At 42.4% G+C, this 15785-nt stretch overlaps 1 protein-coding gene across 1 annotated transcript in view; it reads left to right on the top strand.

Moving 5' to 3' along the window:
• The window catches only part of SPATA6L (spermatogenesis associated 6 like), a 54688-nt gene extending 49186 nt beyond the window's left edge, over positions 1–5502 (top strand). Inside the window, exons 12-13 of the mRNA XM_054583077.1 lie at positions 967–1069; positions 5476–5502. Coding sequence (XP_054439052.1) covers positions 967–1056 — 90 coding nt within the window. The 3' untranslated portion in view covers positions 1057–1069; positions 5476–5502. The remainder of the gene's footprint in view (positions 1–966; positions 1070–5475) is intronic.
• The last annotated feature ends 10283 nt before the right edge of the window (positions 5503–15785 follow it).

Here is a 15785-nt window from a genome sequence, read left to right as displayed (position 1 = left end):
GCGAATTATCAGCCCCACATTCTTAGCCCTAAGATTTGCCCAGAATGGTTATCAGTCAGGAGACAGCCAGTCAGGATGAAGGATGACAGATGCCAGGTGGTGCGGAAGATGGGCATCAGGAGGTCTGATCACGTCAGTGATCTGGGTGTCAGGTGGATGTATATGTGAGTCCTTCAGGGGTTAATTAGAGGATTATCTGGAGGCCCAGATGCATAGCCAGGCATTGATAGAGGACTGGAAAGTTAAAAAAAAATTAAGTTCCCAGGGTAGTTAGAACAAAAATGGGGTTTTTCCTCATGCCTAAACCCTTATAATGTTAATAATTCTAGCAGTTTGGTTAAAGTGACCCCATTTTATATATTCCCTATCTTCACTCTTTTCTCAAAGTTAATAAGGTGTTTTGGCTTTCTGATCTTTTATGGGGCTGTAGGGAGTGTTTCTGATTCATAGGTAGATAAAGCGAGTACGTTGTCTACTGCAGATGGACAGTCATTAGCTAAGTGACCTGTCACCATTTCAAAAGGATTCAAAAGAAAGGTTAACAGTGCCAGCAGTGGTTGGGTTTCACCATACCATGTGGCTGAATTGGTCATACTGACTTATTTAAAACTAGTGGCATATTCTAGATTTATAGGGTGACACTTATAATGAATAATGATTACTCTAACCACAGGGGTAGTGGACTATTTTACTTCTCTGAAAAGTCACAGTCTTTCCAAGTAAGGAAATCCCTTTAAAATGTAAAAAGACAGGAAGGGAGGGAGAGAGGGAGAGAGAACAAAGGAAGGAAGGAGAAAGAGGAAGAGAGAGAAGAAAGAATACCTATGTACACACATATGTGTGAACGCCACATAGACAGAGTATACAGGATTCATATGCCTCTTAAATGTAAAACTACACATTGTGTTATCACTGATCTATATTACATTATGGGTAACGCAATTGCTGCATTTGTTTTTATTATAGGAAGATTTTACCTCTGAAGTAAATCATACCCTTGAAAAACCAAGCTACCCTGTGAAGAACTACCCAGTTCGTGCACAGAGATATTTTTAAGTTGATGTCTTATGTAAGTAAGCAGCTTAAGTGCTTGTTATCATGATTTGCTAAAATAATTTTAGTTTCCTGCTGACAGTATGAGGTAGTTAGAAAACGTGCTGGACAGATGAGGAAGAGACCTGAGAACGAAGGTCCTCCTTCCCACAGAATGCTAATGACAGAACATGTGTGGGTCTGCCAGCTCTCTTGCCTCTCCTTGTATCTTTGTCTCTCTCATCATCAAATGGCCCCTCTCTTCAGCTCCTTAAACACAGGTTTTTTTCTGCTGGATGCCTTTGTACATGTTGCTCTCTCTGTCTGGAATACTCTTCCTGATCCTTCTTGGGTCGTTTCTGTTTATCCTTTGAGTCCCATGACTTTCTATGATACTTCCTCCCCTTCCGAGGCATACCTTTACCTTTTAGCACCCTGCACTTTCATAAAATATGACACAGTTTGTTGTTATATTTCTTATGGGCTGATTGCTTAAAGTCTGCCCCTTCTACTTGAGTGAAACCCGTCTCTCCTGCTCACTATTTTATAGCTGGCATTTAGTGCACTACAATAGAATCTCATTCAACTCAGGTGAATTCAACCACACCTGTGCTCTCAACGAGAACCAACTCCCACTCTCTTCCTGCTGCGGTCTTTGTATCAGATGACTCTCCCCTGTGGTTGGTGCTCAGTAAATATTTTTTATGAGTGAATATTGAATGAGGTAATGAGGCAACTCTAGAATTCAGATATGTGGCAAGTAGTTGGCCACATAGTGGGGTGCCATCATGTCTCAGGTATTCTCTTCTTCTCCATTCCTATCCCAGGCCCAAAATACTAATAGACTTCATTATCAAGTGCTTCCTGAGTGCCGGGAACTGGTGCAAATACTTCACATGTATTAGTGCGTTAATGTTTAATTCTCACAATCCTATGAGGTAGTTACTATCATTACTTCCATTTTATGGGTAGGTAAACTGAGGCACAGAGCACTCAGCTGCCTTGCTCGAGGTGCCATGACTAGTGAATGGCATAGCTGGAATTGGAACCTGGGTAGTGTGGCTTCATTGACTGTGCTTTTAACCATTACGTTCTGTCACTTCTCCAAACCTAGAGTGTGTGATAGGAGAACCCTGGGGAGAAAGAGCAGAGCCCTTAGGAACACCAGCAGAGTTTGTGGGCATTTCCGGGAACACCTCCCACAGGGATCCTTTGGTGCTGCATTCTGAAGTCCCTCATTTTAGCAATTTTAAAATAATTATGAGTCTTTTCATACAATAAAGGAGTGTGGGATGATGTGCTGGGTTTTAACTTAGTTAGGGTCAGGCTCCTGAAAATCTGGTTTGCAAGCCCCATGCCTGGCCAGGCCTCCCCGCCTCCACACAGAGGAATGTGGAGGGCAGCTCGGTAATTGCCCATTCTGCAGGCTTCTACCTTAGAACGTTCTGCTTGGTAGATTAAAGGATGGATTCTGGGTCACTTCATCTCTAGTTGCCAAAACAGTCCTCTAGGCATTTATTAGGTGGTTATACGGAACATAACTCATGTAATTACCACTTAGGGAACGCCGCCCATGTAATTACCAAATGCCAAATTGCATTGAAATTCAACACAGGTGACAGGTGAGTTACGTAAAGCAGTGAACCAGCTGGTATGGGGATACTGATGTGAGGGGATAAAGAGAAAGTGAGGAAAAAAATTAGTAAATTCTGAGAAAATAGGTTTCCAATGTAACACAAAATTCCATCCAGCAGTCACTGTGCCCGCTTCTCAGGTCATGGTTTCCTGGTGAGGCAGGGGAACTGGAGGGCTGTGGTAGTGAAGGTTTCCATGGCTGTAAAAAATCCAGGAGACTTTGGCTGTTTTAAGCAAATAGGACATTTATTAGAAAGATGCTGATATCACAGTGAATCCAGAGAAGACCCAGACAAGCAAGGTAAAGCAGCTAAAAGCAGGGCAGCCCCAGTCATGCCATGAGTTCAGAAGACAGTCCTAGAGAGGAGCATCCGGTGGGAGACCCAGTAGGTTTCCACTGCATACCTCCTTCCCTGCTTTTCTCAAGGGAGCCCTGCTGCTTACAGAACCATCTTTTAAAAATAGTGCTGCACTGAGCATTCTGCACGTCCCAGTGACCTGACCCTCCACCCCTCCGTGCCACCCCAGGATAAGCCTCTGTGTTCTGTCTCTAGAATGGAACATTTTGTCAGGAATCACAGGGATGATATTGTGAATACAGGAGGTGCTGTCAATATTCAGCTTAACAAACTGACTCAGATACTAATATGTTAAATCATTGCCCACATCAAATTCTACTTTTGATGCCAAGAACCTTTTCTTCTTTTTTTTCCTGAGGCCCTCCCATCTCACTTCCTGGCACAAGTTACTGAGGGACTGGAGGGCAGCACCAGTCCCTTCCTGCCCTTCTCCCCTTCTGCTGTTTCAGTGTTGATCAGCTTTCCCTCTCCTCGCTCCCAGTGATTTCAAGATCTGGGGAAACTGAAAATGTAGATTCTTACCATAAAAAGGCCAGGGATGCTGGAGACAAAAATAATGAGCCCAAAATTGTCTGACCAAGGAATGGGTAGAGGAAATGAGTAGAAGGGGTTGCAATATATTTCTCCTTATTCTGGATGGTTTGGGACTTTGCAGTTTGGATCTCTGCCCTGGCTGGTTGGCTCAGTTGGTTGGAGCATCATCTGGTACACCAAAATGTTGCAGGGCCAATCCCCAGTTGGGGCACGTATAGGAGGCAACCAATTGATATTTCTCTCACATAGATGTTTCTCTCTTGCTCCCTACCTCTCTCAAATTAATAAAGATATCCTTGGGTGAGGATTTAAAAAATCAGATTATCCCTTGTATATTTTAAAATGGTTAAAATAGTGAACTTTATGTTGTGTGAATTTTATCACAAAAAAGTCCCATACACACAGACCCACAGACACACACGCTATTCCTAGTTCTCTTAGAAGTCATGATTACCCTGTGTCATGGCTCTTCCCAAGTGTATGAGCTGATTGCCCATGTCCAGTATGCACTTGCTGAGATCCCACTTTCAAGGATGGGCTTATAAAGCCCTCCTCTGTGAAACCCCCTGGTCCCTCAAGCAGAGCCGGGGCCTCTGCCTTTTGCTCCTCCACATGCCTCCACTTAGTATTTGTTTCCTTCAGCCTCGTACTGTAATTGATTTTCCTTATGAAAACTTCCCCAAGAAGGGGATGGAGGATTGGAAGGGAAGCTCTGTGAAGGGAGGGGAGACTGACCAAATGGCACCAACTCTGGCCCCACTGAGTGGTTCATACCTGGGAGCAGTGCCCTGTGGTCCCAAGTTCCACCACCATGCCTGGCCTTCAGGGGGAGCTAGTCCACTTGTAAAGCTCCGAGCCAGAGTGAGCAAGGAGCGCAGGCACAGACAATGATCACAGCACACAATTTTTCTAAAATTAAAGCATCACCGAAAGGAAATAAACCAAGAAAAGGAAAAGAGAGGCAAAAATTAACTGAAGCCCTGGTTTCTGATTTTGTCACAGCTCATTAGGCCTCCAGCACCTAAGATAGTGGCTAGTGTGGCCTCCAATCTTGCCTCTCTCCACTGGCAGGCAGGAGCTCTTTTACTTCCTCCCACAGGGGCTGCCTCACCTCCACCACAACCAAAGCAAAAAGCAAGGCAGACTACAGGCTCTAAACTCCAACTTTGGGGGTCCTCCCTCTTTGATTTTATCACCCGGTTCTGAGGGATTTGTCATTTGGTGGCTTGTGGGGATTGACTCAGGGAAGGACAGCTCATCTCCCTTCATCCCAGGAGTCCAACAGACCCCTCAGGCCGTGGCTGTGCGCCCAGTCACGAAGCAGATTCCCGGGTCAGCAGTCCTCCGTGAGCATTAGAATCACAGGGAGGGGGAGGAGCTCTGAAAAATACTGACGCCCAGGCTCCACTTCAGACCAATTCAGTTGGTCTGAACTGTTCTTTAGGGGATTCTGATGCACGTTTAGGCTTGAGAATCTCTGCAGGAGGCTGCCAGTACCTTGAGGATGGGGACTTGGAATACCTCCCAATCCTAGACTGTCCATGCTCAGAAATGATTGTCCCACAGAATAGAATTGATGGGGGGCATGCTTGACAGTTTAGCTCAGTGACCCCTAGCAGTTTCTGCTTGTATACAGTGTACCAAGGACTATACTAACTCCTTACAATAACTCTCGCCAGAGATGGATACTCTGCTGATTATCACCCTTATCTTGTCCAAAGAGGTCAGGTACCTTGCTCAAGACCACACAGCTGCTTTGTCATGCCAACTAATACTGCCTCATTCTGCATTGGAAACATAGGACAAGGGGCCCAGACACCAAGTGATCCCAAGGAAGAGAGACATACCAAGATTAGGATAGAATGAGATCATCATCTTCTCCTTGGTTGTGTTGATTGGTTGCTCTTTTTCTCAGTCCCACCTGTAAGGGAAATTGGAAGAAAGCTGGAGGAGCATCATGAAGAACTTTCTCACCCAGGCAACTGACACACCCTTAGAGAAATGAACAACAATTTTTGTTATGTGTATGGAGTTGCTGGTGTCTAATCCTCTTTAAATCAAACCCTGTGCTCAATCTTTTGTACCCAGGTAAGAGTTGTTGATTAAAGTGTTCATTGTTTGGGGCTCATATTTTCTTGCGAAGCTGAAAAATCTGTGTGTTAGTTTGTGTGTTTGTTTGGAGCTTGCAATAGAAAATACCAATAGTTGAGTGGTAGGTGCTTGGAAGAAAGTACTGCTTAGAAATTTACTGAAAATGTCAAGATGCCTTTTCAGGTATTCCTCATTTTTTCCATGGAGTGTCCTTGAAAAGTCCTTTTTATTTTTCTCCTTCCTTCCTTCCCTCCCTCCTCAATCCCCTCCCCCCTTTTTTCCAAATCAACTTACATTTTACATCAGCTAAAGGAAGCTGCTATTTAGAGGAATAACCTGATAAATTCTCTAGGAAAAGATCGCCAACCTGATTTTCTTTTTGGTAAATCTGTTTTTTTGTGTTGTTTATTATTATTATCACTTTTTAGTGTTAGGCTTTATGTACATGAAGTCCATTGGAAATGTAGGCAAAGGGAGGACTGCATCTGGAATTCAAATCTTACTTTCAAGGTTTAATTTCTATGATACATTTGTAGGAAGAGGCTAATTTCTTTGGACTATAGTTAAAACGTGTTCTTTTGTCACTATCCCTCCTCCCTCCTCTTGTTCAGCAATTCTTAATAAATTTACACGAGGAACAACAGCTTCCTCACATATTTCTCTGAAAGATCTTACTTTGAGTAAATAGGCTTTGTAAATAAGACTGCCAAACTGAATTTAAAATCAGTTAGAAGGGTGTCTAATGAATTGCTTACACAGTTTGAGGGAGCACGGAGAGAATGGAACAGGATGACGTGGAACCAGAGGCACATTTGTCTTCATGGGCACAAACCCGGAAAGAGAGGGCCTGAACATGGAAACCTTTGTCTTCCCTCCCTACTGTAAAGTGAGCACTTTCCTCTCCCATCCCCTGCAACCATGGTAGCTTTTGGAAGATACAGTGAAGAGTCAAGTTTTCTTTCTTATTATGACCACAGGAATTGGTTCAGTAGGTAAATTGGGGAAAGGAAATTCAAAATTAAAGGAGAAAAAAAACCCTCCCAAAACAAAAACAATAAAACAAAACTCATTTATCCTCTTCTCAGAATTTCAGTCAAATAAAGGTATATATCACAACAAACACGGCACCTTTGGAAAACAGACAACATGTTTAAATTACACCTGTTTATATGTCCTCAGAGTGTCTGAAACTATAGTTGTCAATTTGTTATTTTCGTGTCTAAGAAGTCATCAAAAATAAAAAATACTGTATTACATTAAGAATGAGGTACAATTCTTGGACAAGGGCCACTTACAAAGGAGGATGTAGGAAGTCAATTCTAATCAATTGGTACCCCGTGTCAGTTGTTGCTCAGATATACCCTGTGACATTCATGTTCAGTTTTTTGAGCATAACTTCTTAATTCAATTAATGGATAAGATCTTAAAGACTTTTTTAAGACTTTTTTAAAAGTCTTTTTATTGTTGTTGTTTTTCACAACTCAATCTGCCCTTTTCTCATTTTCTGATCTGCTAACTCTATTGTTTAAATTTTTCCTATTTTACCTTTTTATTTCTCCAGGAATTATTTTAGTTTTGAAGAATCATATTTGGCCAGGGTTGCAGTTGAGACCTTTTGCTTTTGGAGTATATAATAACATGAAAAATTTTGTAACATACTGGGGTTTGGATTCCTTTTGGGAAGATCTGTCATTAAACATAATAAAAATCCCCACTTGTCTTCAATTTATTATTCCTTTCTTGACTTTCACAGTTGCTGATCTATCAAAGCCTGGACCATGTTTTTCAAACATGTTTCACAGGATCTGGGTTTGCAGTGTCTCTTGGGAAAATCTCCCTCATGGAGCCTGGGCCCTCTAAGCAAAGCCACCATACAATGAAGCCATTTCCCTATGGTCACCCAACTGACCCAAAATTAGCTGAAGCCTGTAGACCCTGAATTCAAAAAAAGTGTTGGTTTGAAATGGAATGTAAGACAGTCTGTTAGGGTACATAACCCGCTGTTCTCTCAGATCGCCAGCCATCCGAATAAAGCACCCATAAAGATTTCAAAAAAAAAAGAGAGAGAGTTTATATGGTTACTTTAACATAAAAGAAAATAGTTGGTTTTAAATGTATAATTAGAGGATGGATGGGTTATGTGTGCAAGTTCAGCCTAGTCCCCGAATGCCTGGCCACTCTCAGTAATGGCCATGGCTCTACTTGATTAGCTCCATTTAAAGAGCCCTCTGACCTCTCTGAGGGCAACCCGAGGAAAGGCCCTGTTCTCTAATCTGTGTGTGTGACCAGTGAATCTGCTAGTACCACCTTATGGGACCTCTGTGCATCTCTGAATAGGGGACCCATCCCAGCCCTCCTTGGGAATGCACAAGTGTCCCCTCTTGCCTTCCCCTGTACCCAGAACTCTGCTGACTGGGGTCTGTTCCCTCCCACTCCTCCACACTGGGTTTAGGGGCAGCAATAATTTGTTCATCAGAGGAAAGAGCCTGTGCTTAGTTTCACCTTTAGAACTAGGAAAGTTGGCAAAAACACGGTCGTGCCTAAGCTATGGGCTTTTTTCTGATGCAGATGGGCCCTTTTTAGGATGGCTGGGTTGTTGGAGCTTCTTCAGCTTCTTCAGAATAAGGAGCTCCCACTCTGAAATTTTCCCCTGGAGATTCTGTATCTTCTAGAGTGATCATCCCACACCCCATTAAGTAAATACATTTTTCTATTTAAAAGTAGTTGAAGCCCATAAGAATCTGTGGATGAGAATCATCTGCTGGAGCTCATTTGCTCTCTGTGGTGACCACAGCTCTGTCTCCTCTCTAAGACCATGAGGGCCAATAGGACAGACAGAATACATGATGTTGTATGGCTGGGTTTGCCTTGTATGTATGGGAGGGTCCCATGGAGGAGGGCACTGGTCTCCACAGCAGGAACTCTGAGATGGCGGCAGTGAGCGACTCAGCATTTCATGGCCTGCCCCAGAAGTGATGAAGGGAATTTGAGGGCTGTTAGGCTGCTGAATCACCAGGATTAGGACTTTCTTTTTCTTTTAATTTACTGATTTTAGAGAGAGAGAGGAAGGAGGGGGGAAGAGAAGGGGGAAGAAAGAAACAAATTTGTTGCTCTACTTCTTTATGCATTCATTGGTTGATTCTTGTGTGTGCCCTGACCAGGGTTTGATCCCCTACAATCTTGGCATATAAGGACAATGCTCTAACCAACTGAGCTACCTGGCAGGGCAGGGCATGGATTAGGACTCTCAAATGAAGAGGGAGAAGGAAGACCTTTGGTAAGCCAGAGAGTTGGCTCCAAGGTGTAAGAGAGTTGAAATACATGCGGTAGGTATTGGGCCTTTGTTTTGTGATTGGTTTTGGGTCCTTTTGAACAAGCCAAGGTTACTGAATGTCCTTAGCCTGGTGTGGGAGATTTATTCTAGGTTCTTCCACAGGGGAGGACAGGACAAGAACAACATTGAGGGGCTTGGGAGAGCAACAGTCTTTTAAAGACCTGCCCATCCAGCCTTGGGAAACCCGGAAACCCAGCAAAGAAATGGACGAAGGCCTCTTTCTTCCTTCCCCCTCTTTTGCTTGTTTTTCCATTCCCTTGTTTAGTGCCTCAGTTTTCCAGGCATTGTGTAATGCTTCTTAAGAGTGCTATTGTATAGGTATGAAGGCTGCAGGCTCTGGAGTGAGAGCACCTAGATTTGAATCCTGATTCTGTCATTTAGTGGATGAGTGACTTGGGTAAATAACTCAACCTCTTCATGCCTCAGTGTCCTTCTGTGTGAAATGGAGGCAAAATAAGCATCTACTTTGTAACGTCATAGATAGATGAGTCAACATATTTAAAACACTTGAAATTAGTGCCTGGCATAAAGTAAGCACTCAGTAAGTATTAGTTTTTATTATTCTCATTAAATTATTTGCAGAAAGCATTTTTCTTTTCTTTTTCTTTTTTTCTTTTTTGCTAAGGAAACAGAGGCTCAGAAAAACAAATGTGTACCAGAGGCAATTTCCAGTCCCTGGTTTGTCTTGTCTCCAAATCTCCTGTTCTTTCTACTGCCCCTTGGTTGTCACCTGATTGTCCCTGAGGTTGGTGCATGCTGGATAATTCAACCTGAAGGATTTAAAAAATGAACTGATTATTTTAGTAGAGTGACAGGGCAATTAAGGTTTCTTGACAGAAGTTGGAATGAAGTTAACCATCCCTTGTTTAGGCCAACAAAGGATGCTTTCTGCTCTTATTTCCTGTCATTGGAATAGTATGTTTGTAAATAGCACTTTTAGGAATCCCCCCACTCCACTCCAAAATAAATATCTCTTTCTTTTCCTCCAGGAATTAGCACTCAAATTGGTATCTTGAACTGAGATAAATATCACCCCTATTTTAGTGCAATGACTTCCAGGAACAGACTGTGTGTAAGAGGAGCCATTGTTGGCAGTGCTGGATTCATGGTGAGAGTTCCTTCTCACGAAAGTTCTTTTGTCATTGCATGAGGAAATTCAACACAGGCGATTGATGACATCTCTTGTTCACTGAGTCATGTGGCCTCCCAGCCCTGACAAATAACTAAACTGATTCCATAGCCTCGCATAGAATCACTTGTATTTATTAAGCTCCTGTTATGTGCTCAGTATTGTATTGGGCCCTGTGGGGTAGAGGACGAGTTATGATAAGGAGTGTAAGATCCAACCTGTGCCCTCTGGAGTCTCCAGACTTATTAAAGCAATGAGATGTTTCAGGTATGACTGTCAAAAGGCATTGCAAACTCAAATGCCTTCAGGACCAGGCAGGGTTGTGATTGTCAGAAGCAGCGGGGTTCAAAATAATGGTGACTCCTGGGGTGTTACTCCACTTCCTTCACCTCCTGCAAGGTGTTTAAATTCTTCAAATTCAAATCTAAAACAGCAAAAGTCTCTGTGGCTATATAAAGGTGGTCTGAAGCTGGTTATTGCCCACAGCCACCAGTTTTGACTCTTATTTGATAGTATGAAATATTAATAACTGAAGTTTGTGGAAAGTAATTTATTATGTTATAATCAAGTTTCATATTAACTTAATACAAGGCAATGTCTGATTATAGACCAAGATACTGTTATATCTCTAGGTTCGAGTTGGGTAAGAAACAATGGGGTCTTGGGACCAGGGCCAAGAATTTATTTTTGACCGTGAGGAATAAGAAGACCAGCTGGAGAAAAGGATTGGGAGAAGAGAGAGAACTGGAGTCTAATGAAAGATATATTTATGGGGAAGAAGGGAATATCCTCTAGGGATATCTTCTGAAGTGTCTTAAATATAGGGCCTGGTAGTTTAGACTTTGTGCTGTAGACAATAAGAAACCATTAGAGTTTTGGGATGGGGAAGTAGACAATTAATATGATGGTATTGTTCAGGGTGGTTTGGGAGTGGGTAGAGGCTGGCAGCAGGGAGACTTTGACAGAGCCACTTAAGGAATCTGGAAATTAGAGCCAGGGCGGGATGGATGGGTCATAGAGAAGAAAGGGGCTCATTAAACATCGGGGGTGGGAAGAAATCACCAGGCAACTTATTTTAATGGTGTTTGAATGGTGGGGAGGAGGTGGGGGGGAGTCTGGCTCCTTTAAAAAAGAAATAGTTAAATGAGAATGCCAGGGCTGAGTTGTAAAATGAAGGTGAACTATTTAATCATCAAGAGTGAAGTACTGATTGAGAGAATAATTTACTCTGCAGATAGAAGGTCACAGTGTTCTTCATTTTGTAGATTCACATTCTTCATGACATGAGGTGAGATGAACTCAGGGTGAAGAGAGCAAAATAGGCCAAAGGTTCTATTTGGGTTAGAACCTTTTGGGGAGGGATTTCTTTTTCATGGTGTTTTTTTGTAGTAGGGTCAGAGTAGGGAACACTCAGAATTATGGGGTGGGAATGCTGTGGGGCAGGGTGGGTGCTCAGAGGCAACGGCGGCCTTCTCCTGGATTTAGTTTTTTGTTTTTGTTATTGTTTTATCTGAATCTTGTTCCTGTTTTGAAGGTCTCATTGTTGTAAGTAGAACTGAGGGTTATCAAAGTACATGCCATTTATTTGAGAATGACAAGGGAAGAGAAAATGCAGGAATGTGCCATGTTCTGTAATCAATGGCTGAACTGAAGCTAAGTCATAGACCACCCACTTCACAAGGAGGCAGCCCTGCCACTTGGGCTCCAAATGGAGGGATTCAAATAAATGAATGAACTGCTGTAGACCTGCCTTGTCACCTCCAACCTCCTGGGGTCAAAGAGGGCCAAAGAAATTGTTATGATCCTAAGTTGCAGTAGAAATCATGGTAATTTTGAAAATACAATACTCAGTTTAGGGAAAGAGACTACAAAAGAAATTTATAAGTTTGACCTTGGATAAACTTAGTTTATTTGTTTTTAAGATTTTATTTATTTTTAGAGAGGGGAAGGGAGAGGGAAAGAGAGGGAGAGAAACATCAATGTGTAGTTGCCTCTTGCACATCCCACTACTGGGAACCTGGCCTGCAACCCATGCATGTGTCCTGACTCAGAATTGAACTGTGACCCTTTGTTTCGCAGGCCAGCACTCAATCCACTGAGCCACACCAGCCAGGGCAGGATAAGTTCAATTTAGAAAAGATGGTACAGAGGTCAAAGGGAAATGTCCAATTGGAGTTGGAAATGTGGATCTGAAATTTGGCTGGGAGATCAGGGCAGGCGGAAACCAAGGCAGCTGTAGATTTGGGAGATGCACATTTTTGTTAATCATCTGAATAGAGGTGGCATTTGAAGCCATAACAATGGATGGATTTCCAATAAAGAAAGTGTAGAGAGAGACCAGAGGAAATGGAGTGTCAGCATTCATTGCACATCTGAGGGACCACTGTGTGTTTGGCACAGGTGGAGCGTTGTCAGAGATGAGACCCACAGGAAGGGAGCAGCAGGTGGAGGTCACAAAGGCTATTGAAGAATGTGGGGAGAGGTTTGGGGCGGAACCCAGTCATGTCTTAGAATTCAAAGGAAGGGAACTTAGTGGAAAACGAGCTAATTGACAGTGACAAATATTGCAAAAGAGTCAAAATTAATGCCTAAGAAACTGCCTGTTGGATTTACAAGTAAGACATTGGTCTGTTCACCTTGGAGCTTATAATGTTCCTGATGTTAGAGGAAATGCTTTCAGCTTTTCACTGTTGAGTGTATTTGCTGTGGGCTTGTCATGTAGGGCCTGTATTATGTTGAGAAACGTTCCTTCTATTCCCAACTTTTTAAAAGTTTTTTTTTTAAATCATGAGTATTGAATTTTGTCAAATGCTTTTTCTGCATTTATTGAGATACTCATATGATTATTACCCTTCATTTTGTGAATTGATGCATCACATTTATTGATTTGTTTATGTTGAGCCACTATATCCCAGAAATAAATTCCACTTCATCATAGTGTATGATCCTTTTAATGTTCTGTTGAATTCAGTTTGCTAATATTTTGTTGAGGATTTTTGCATCTATGTTCATCAGGGATATTGACCCGCAATTTTTTTTCTTGTAATTGTCCTTGTTTGGCTTTGTTTCAGGGTAATGCTGGCCTTGTAAAATGAGCTTGACAGTGTTCCCTCCCTCCTCTACTATTTTTTGGAAGAATTTGAGAAGGGTTGGTATTCATTCTTTAAATGTTAAAATTTACCAGTGAGGTCATTTCGACCTGGACTTCTCTTTTTGGGAGGTTTTTGACTACCTCTGCTTTCCTTTTGTTTCCATTTGCATGGAATTGTTAGGCATTTTGAGATATGCTATCTCAGTGGTTAGAAACACAGACTTTTGAATCAGGTTGCAGTTCCAGCTGTGTGCACTTGGGCAAGCTAACCTCTCTAAGCCACAGTTTTCTGATCTGGAAAATGGAGGGTAATACCTGCCTGATAGGAGCAATGAGATGAAAAAAATGAAATTAAGCATGTAAAACATTTAGTACAGTGCCAGGCATATAATTAACACTTGGTAAGTATTAACAATGATTATTATTTGTCTTGAAAAAATTTAGGCCATCCCCTATTTGGGTTAGAATCAATATTCTAGCACTCCTGGCTTTCTCCAGCTTTCAATGCCTGGTAAAGAATGTTGACACTGGAGCCAAATTGCTGGACCACCTATTCATGTGTGATCTTGGGAACAAGTTACTTAACCTTTTGTACCAGTTGCTCATCTATAGTAGTTACTTCATGGTGTTGTTGAGGTTAAATTAGTTAATATTTGTTAAGTGCTAAGTACAGTGCTTGCCATATAATAACTGCTATGCAAACATTTGTCAACTAAATGAATTTCCTCTGTGTTGTTGTTTTTTCTTCTGGGGGGACCTGACATCCCATCCTCTCCTGTATGCACCCGGGCAGGGAGAACACCCCTCACTCAATGCCTGCAGCAGGTAGGTGTTAGGTCAACATCTTAAAAGAAACTGGACCTTTATTTGCCTTAGAATGTCATTTCTATGAAAGGTGATGATGCCCCAGAATAGGGTAGGTGGCTGTCTGCCTGGATTGGTGTAGGGGACAAACTTGTCCTTGGTGCCAGAAAGGCATCCTGAGTATCCTTGCATCCTGAGAGTGCCTTGCTGTTTGTACTGCTAATTTTCTCTTTAACTGCAGGTGGCATGTTTTTCTAACCTAACTGGTCTCCTTTGACTGAGCAGAGTCTTGAGGTTGTGTGTGTTTAATTTGAAGTTGGCACATTCTTGTCTGGGTAAGTCAGGAAATGGAAGATTAGTTGGTAAATGCTGGGAATTAAAGCCAGTTTGGCATGCTGGGAAGACAAAAGCAATTGTTGAGGCAGGATCAGCCACTGTCCATCTGTTGCTCACTGCTACTGCTCTTATTCATGGCATAGCTATGAGTTAAACAGTAGTAGTTCTCGGACACCTGCCAGACCCACCCAGTTTCCTCAAGACCTGGACATTTCATTATCTCCAGATTCCTATTGGAGAACGTTCTCCCAAGTGCGTGCCCTCCCCACCCCCACCCCCACAGTCCTCAGCTCAGACAAAGTTCTCTTCTGTGTTCTTATTATTCTTGTCAAGTTAAACTGATGACTTTGGAAACACAACATGAGGACTCCTTGAATGAAAGTCACATTCGAATGCTTGGAGGATGATCAAAGTCACCTTTAAATTGAGCATGCCTTCAGTACTTTCTGATGGTGTGTCCATGAAGTGAAGCACCTGTGCAATGACAGAGGGGTGCCTTTTCTCCTGTGAATACCCTCCTGTGACCCCTCAATTCATTTCAATCAGTCTTATCCTTACCTTTGAAAAGGCATCTTTCCACACGGTCTGAACAAGGTAAAGTGGATCCTGGCTAGTGACTCATTTCTACCATTGGCAGCCAGACCTTTGACTCTGAAATACCCAGGTGCATTATTTGCATTCCATCAAATGCCCCGAAGTGAGGGACAAGGATGTAATGTCTTGTAACCTTGCTGATAGCTATCCTGAGTCAATGAGGAACAGCAGTTACCAGAACCTACAGTCTGGAAAACGTGTGTGTGTTGGGATCCAGATACTGCCATTCAGGAGTTTGGTTGATTCTGTGTTTTAGTTTCCAGTGTCTCTGCCTCCATCTTTTGATAAGTGGTACTGCTGTGGGAGAAGCTTCTGTCTATGTGCTATCCTGGTTCTGCTCTGATGAGAGCAGTTTCCCAGCTTCGGGCTGGCAAGGCCTTCTAGACAGCAAACTCTAGAAGAGGCCATGCTTTCCTTTTTCTTTTTCTTTAACCAGAATAACAAAAGGGATGTTGATTTTATCTTGGCTTCGGGGGTTTACTAACTGTTCTGAACTTTGTGGTATCTTAAAATTGGCAGGCCAAGTAGAGATTTGTAGCTGAAACCACAAGTGTCTCTGTAATCCTGGAGGGACATCCATTCTCCAAGTCACACGTGGCACTGGTTTCCCTTACTGAGCAGAAATGGGACAGCACTTGTGTGGTTGATGCTGCTTTCTTACAAATTTTGTGGCATTATTTAACCTGGGCCAGTCATCTCCATTCATGGTCAATAACTTCATAAATGCATGTGCAACCACCTACTTCAATGTATATGGATCAGTATATATTGTTCCCAAAGCTAATTTAACAAGGCTTACTTCGTGTTTATATTATATGGTTTTCACTTAAAAAGTTAAGATTTCAA

Source organism: Pteronotus mesoamericanus, unplaced genomic scaffold (assembly GCF_021234165.1).
Source record: "Pteronotus mesoamericanus isolate MK-2021 breed Mesoamerican mustached bat unplaced genomic scaffold, CSHL_Meso_final contig_73, whole genome shotgun sequence".
NCBI lineage: Eukaryota > Metazoa > Chordata > Mammalia > Chiroptera > Mormoopidae > Pteronotus > Pteronotus mesoamericanus.
Note: the sequence above shows the minus strand (reverse complement) of the source record. Positions and strands in the feature narration are given on the sequence as shown.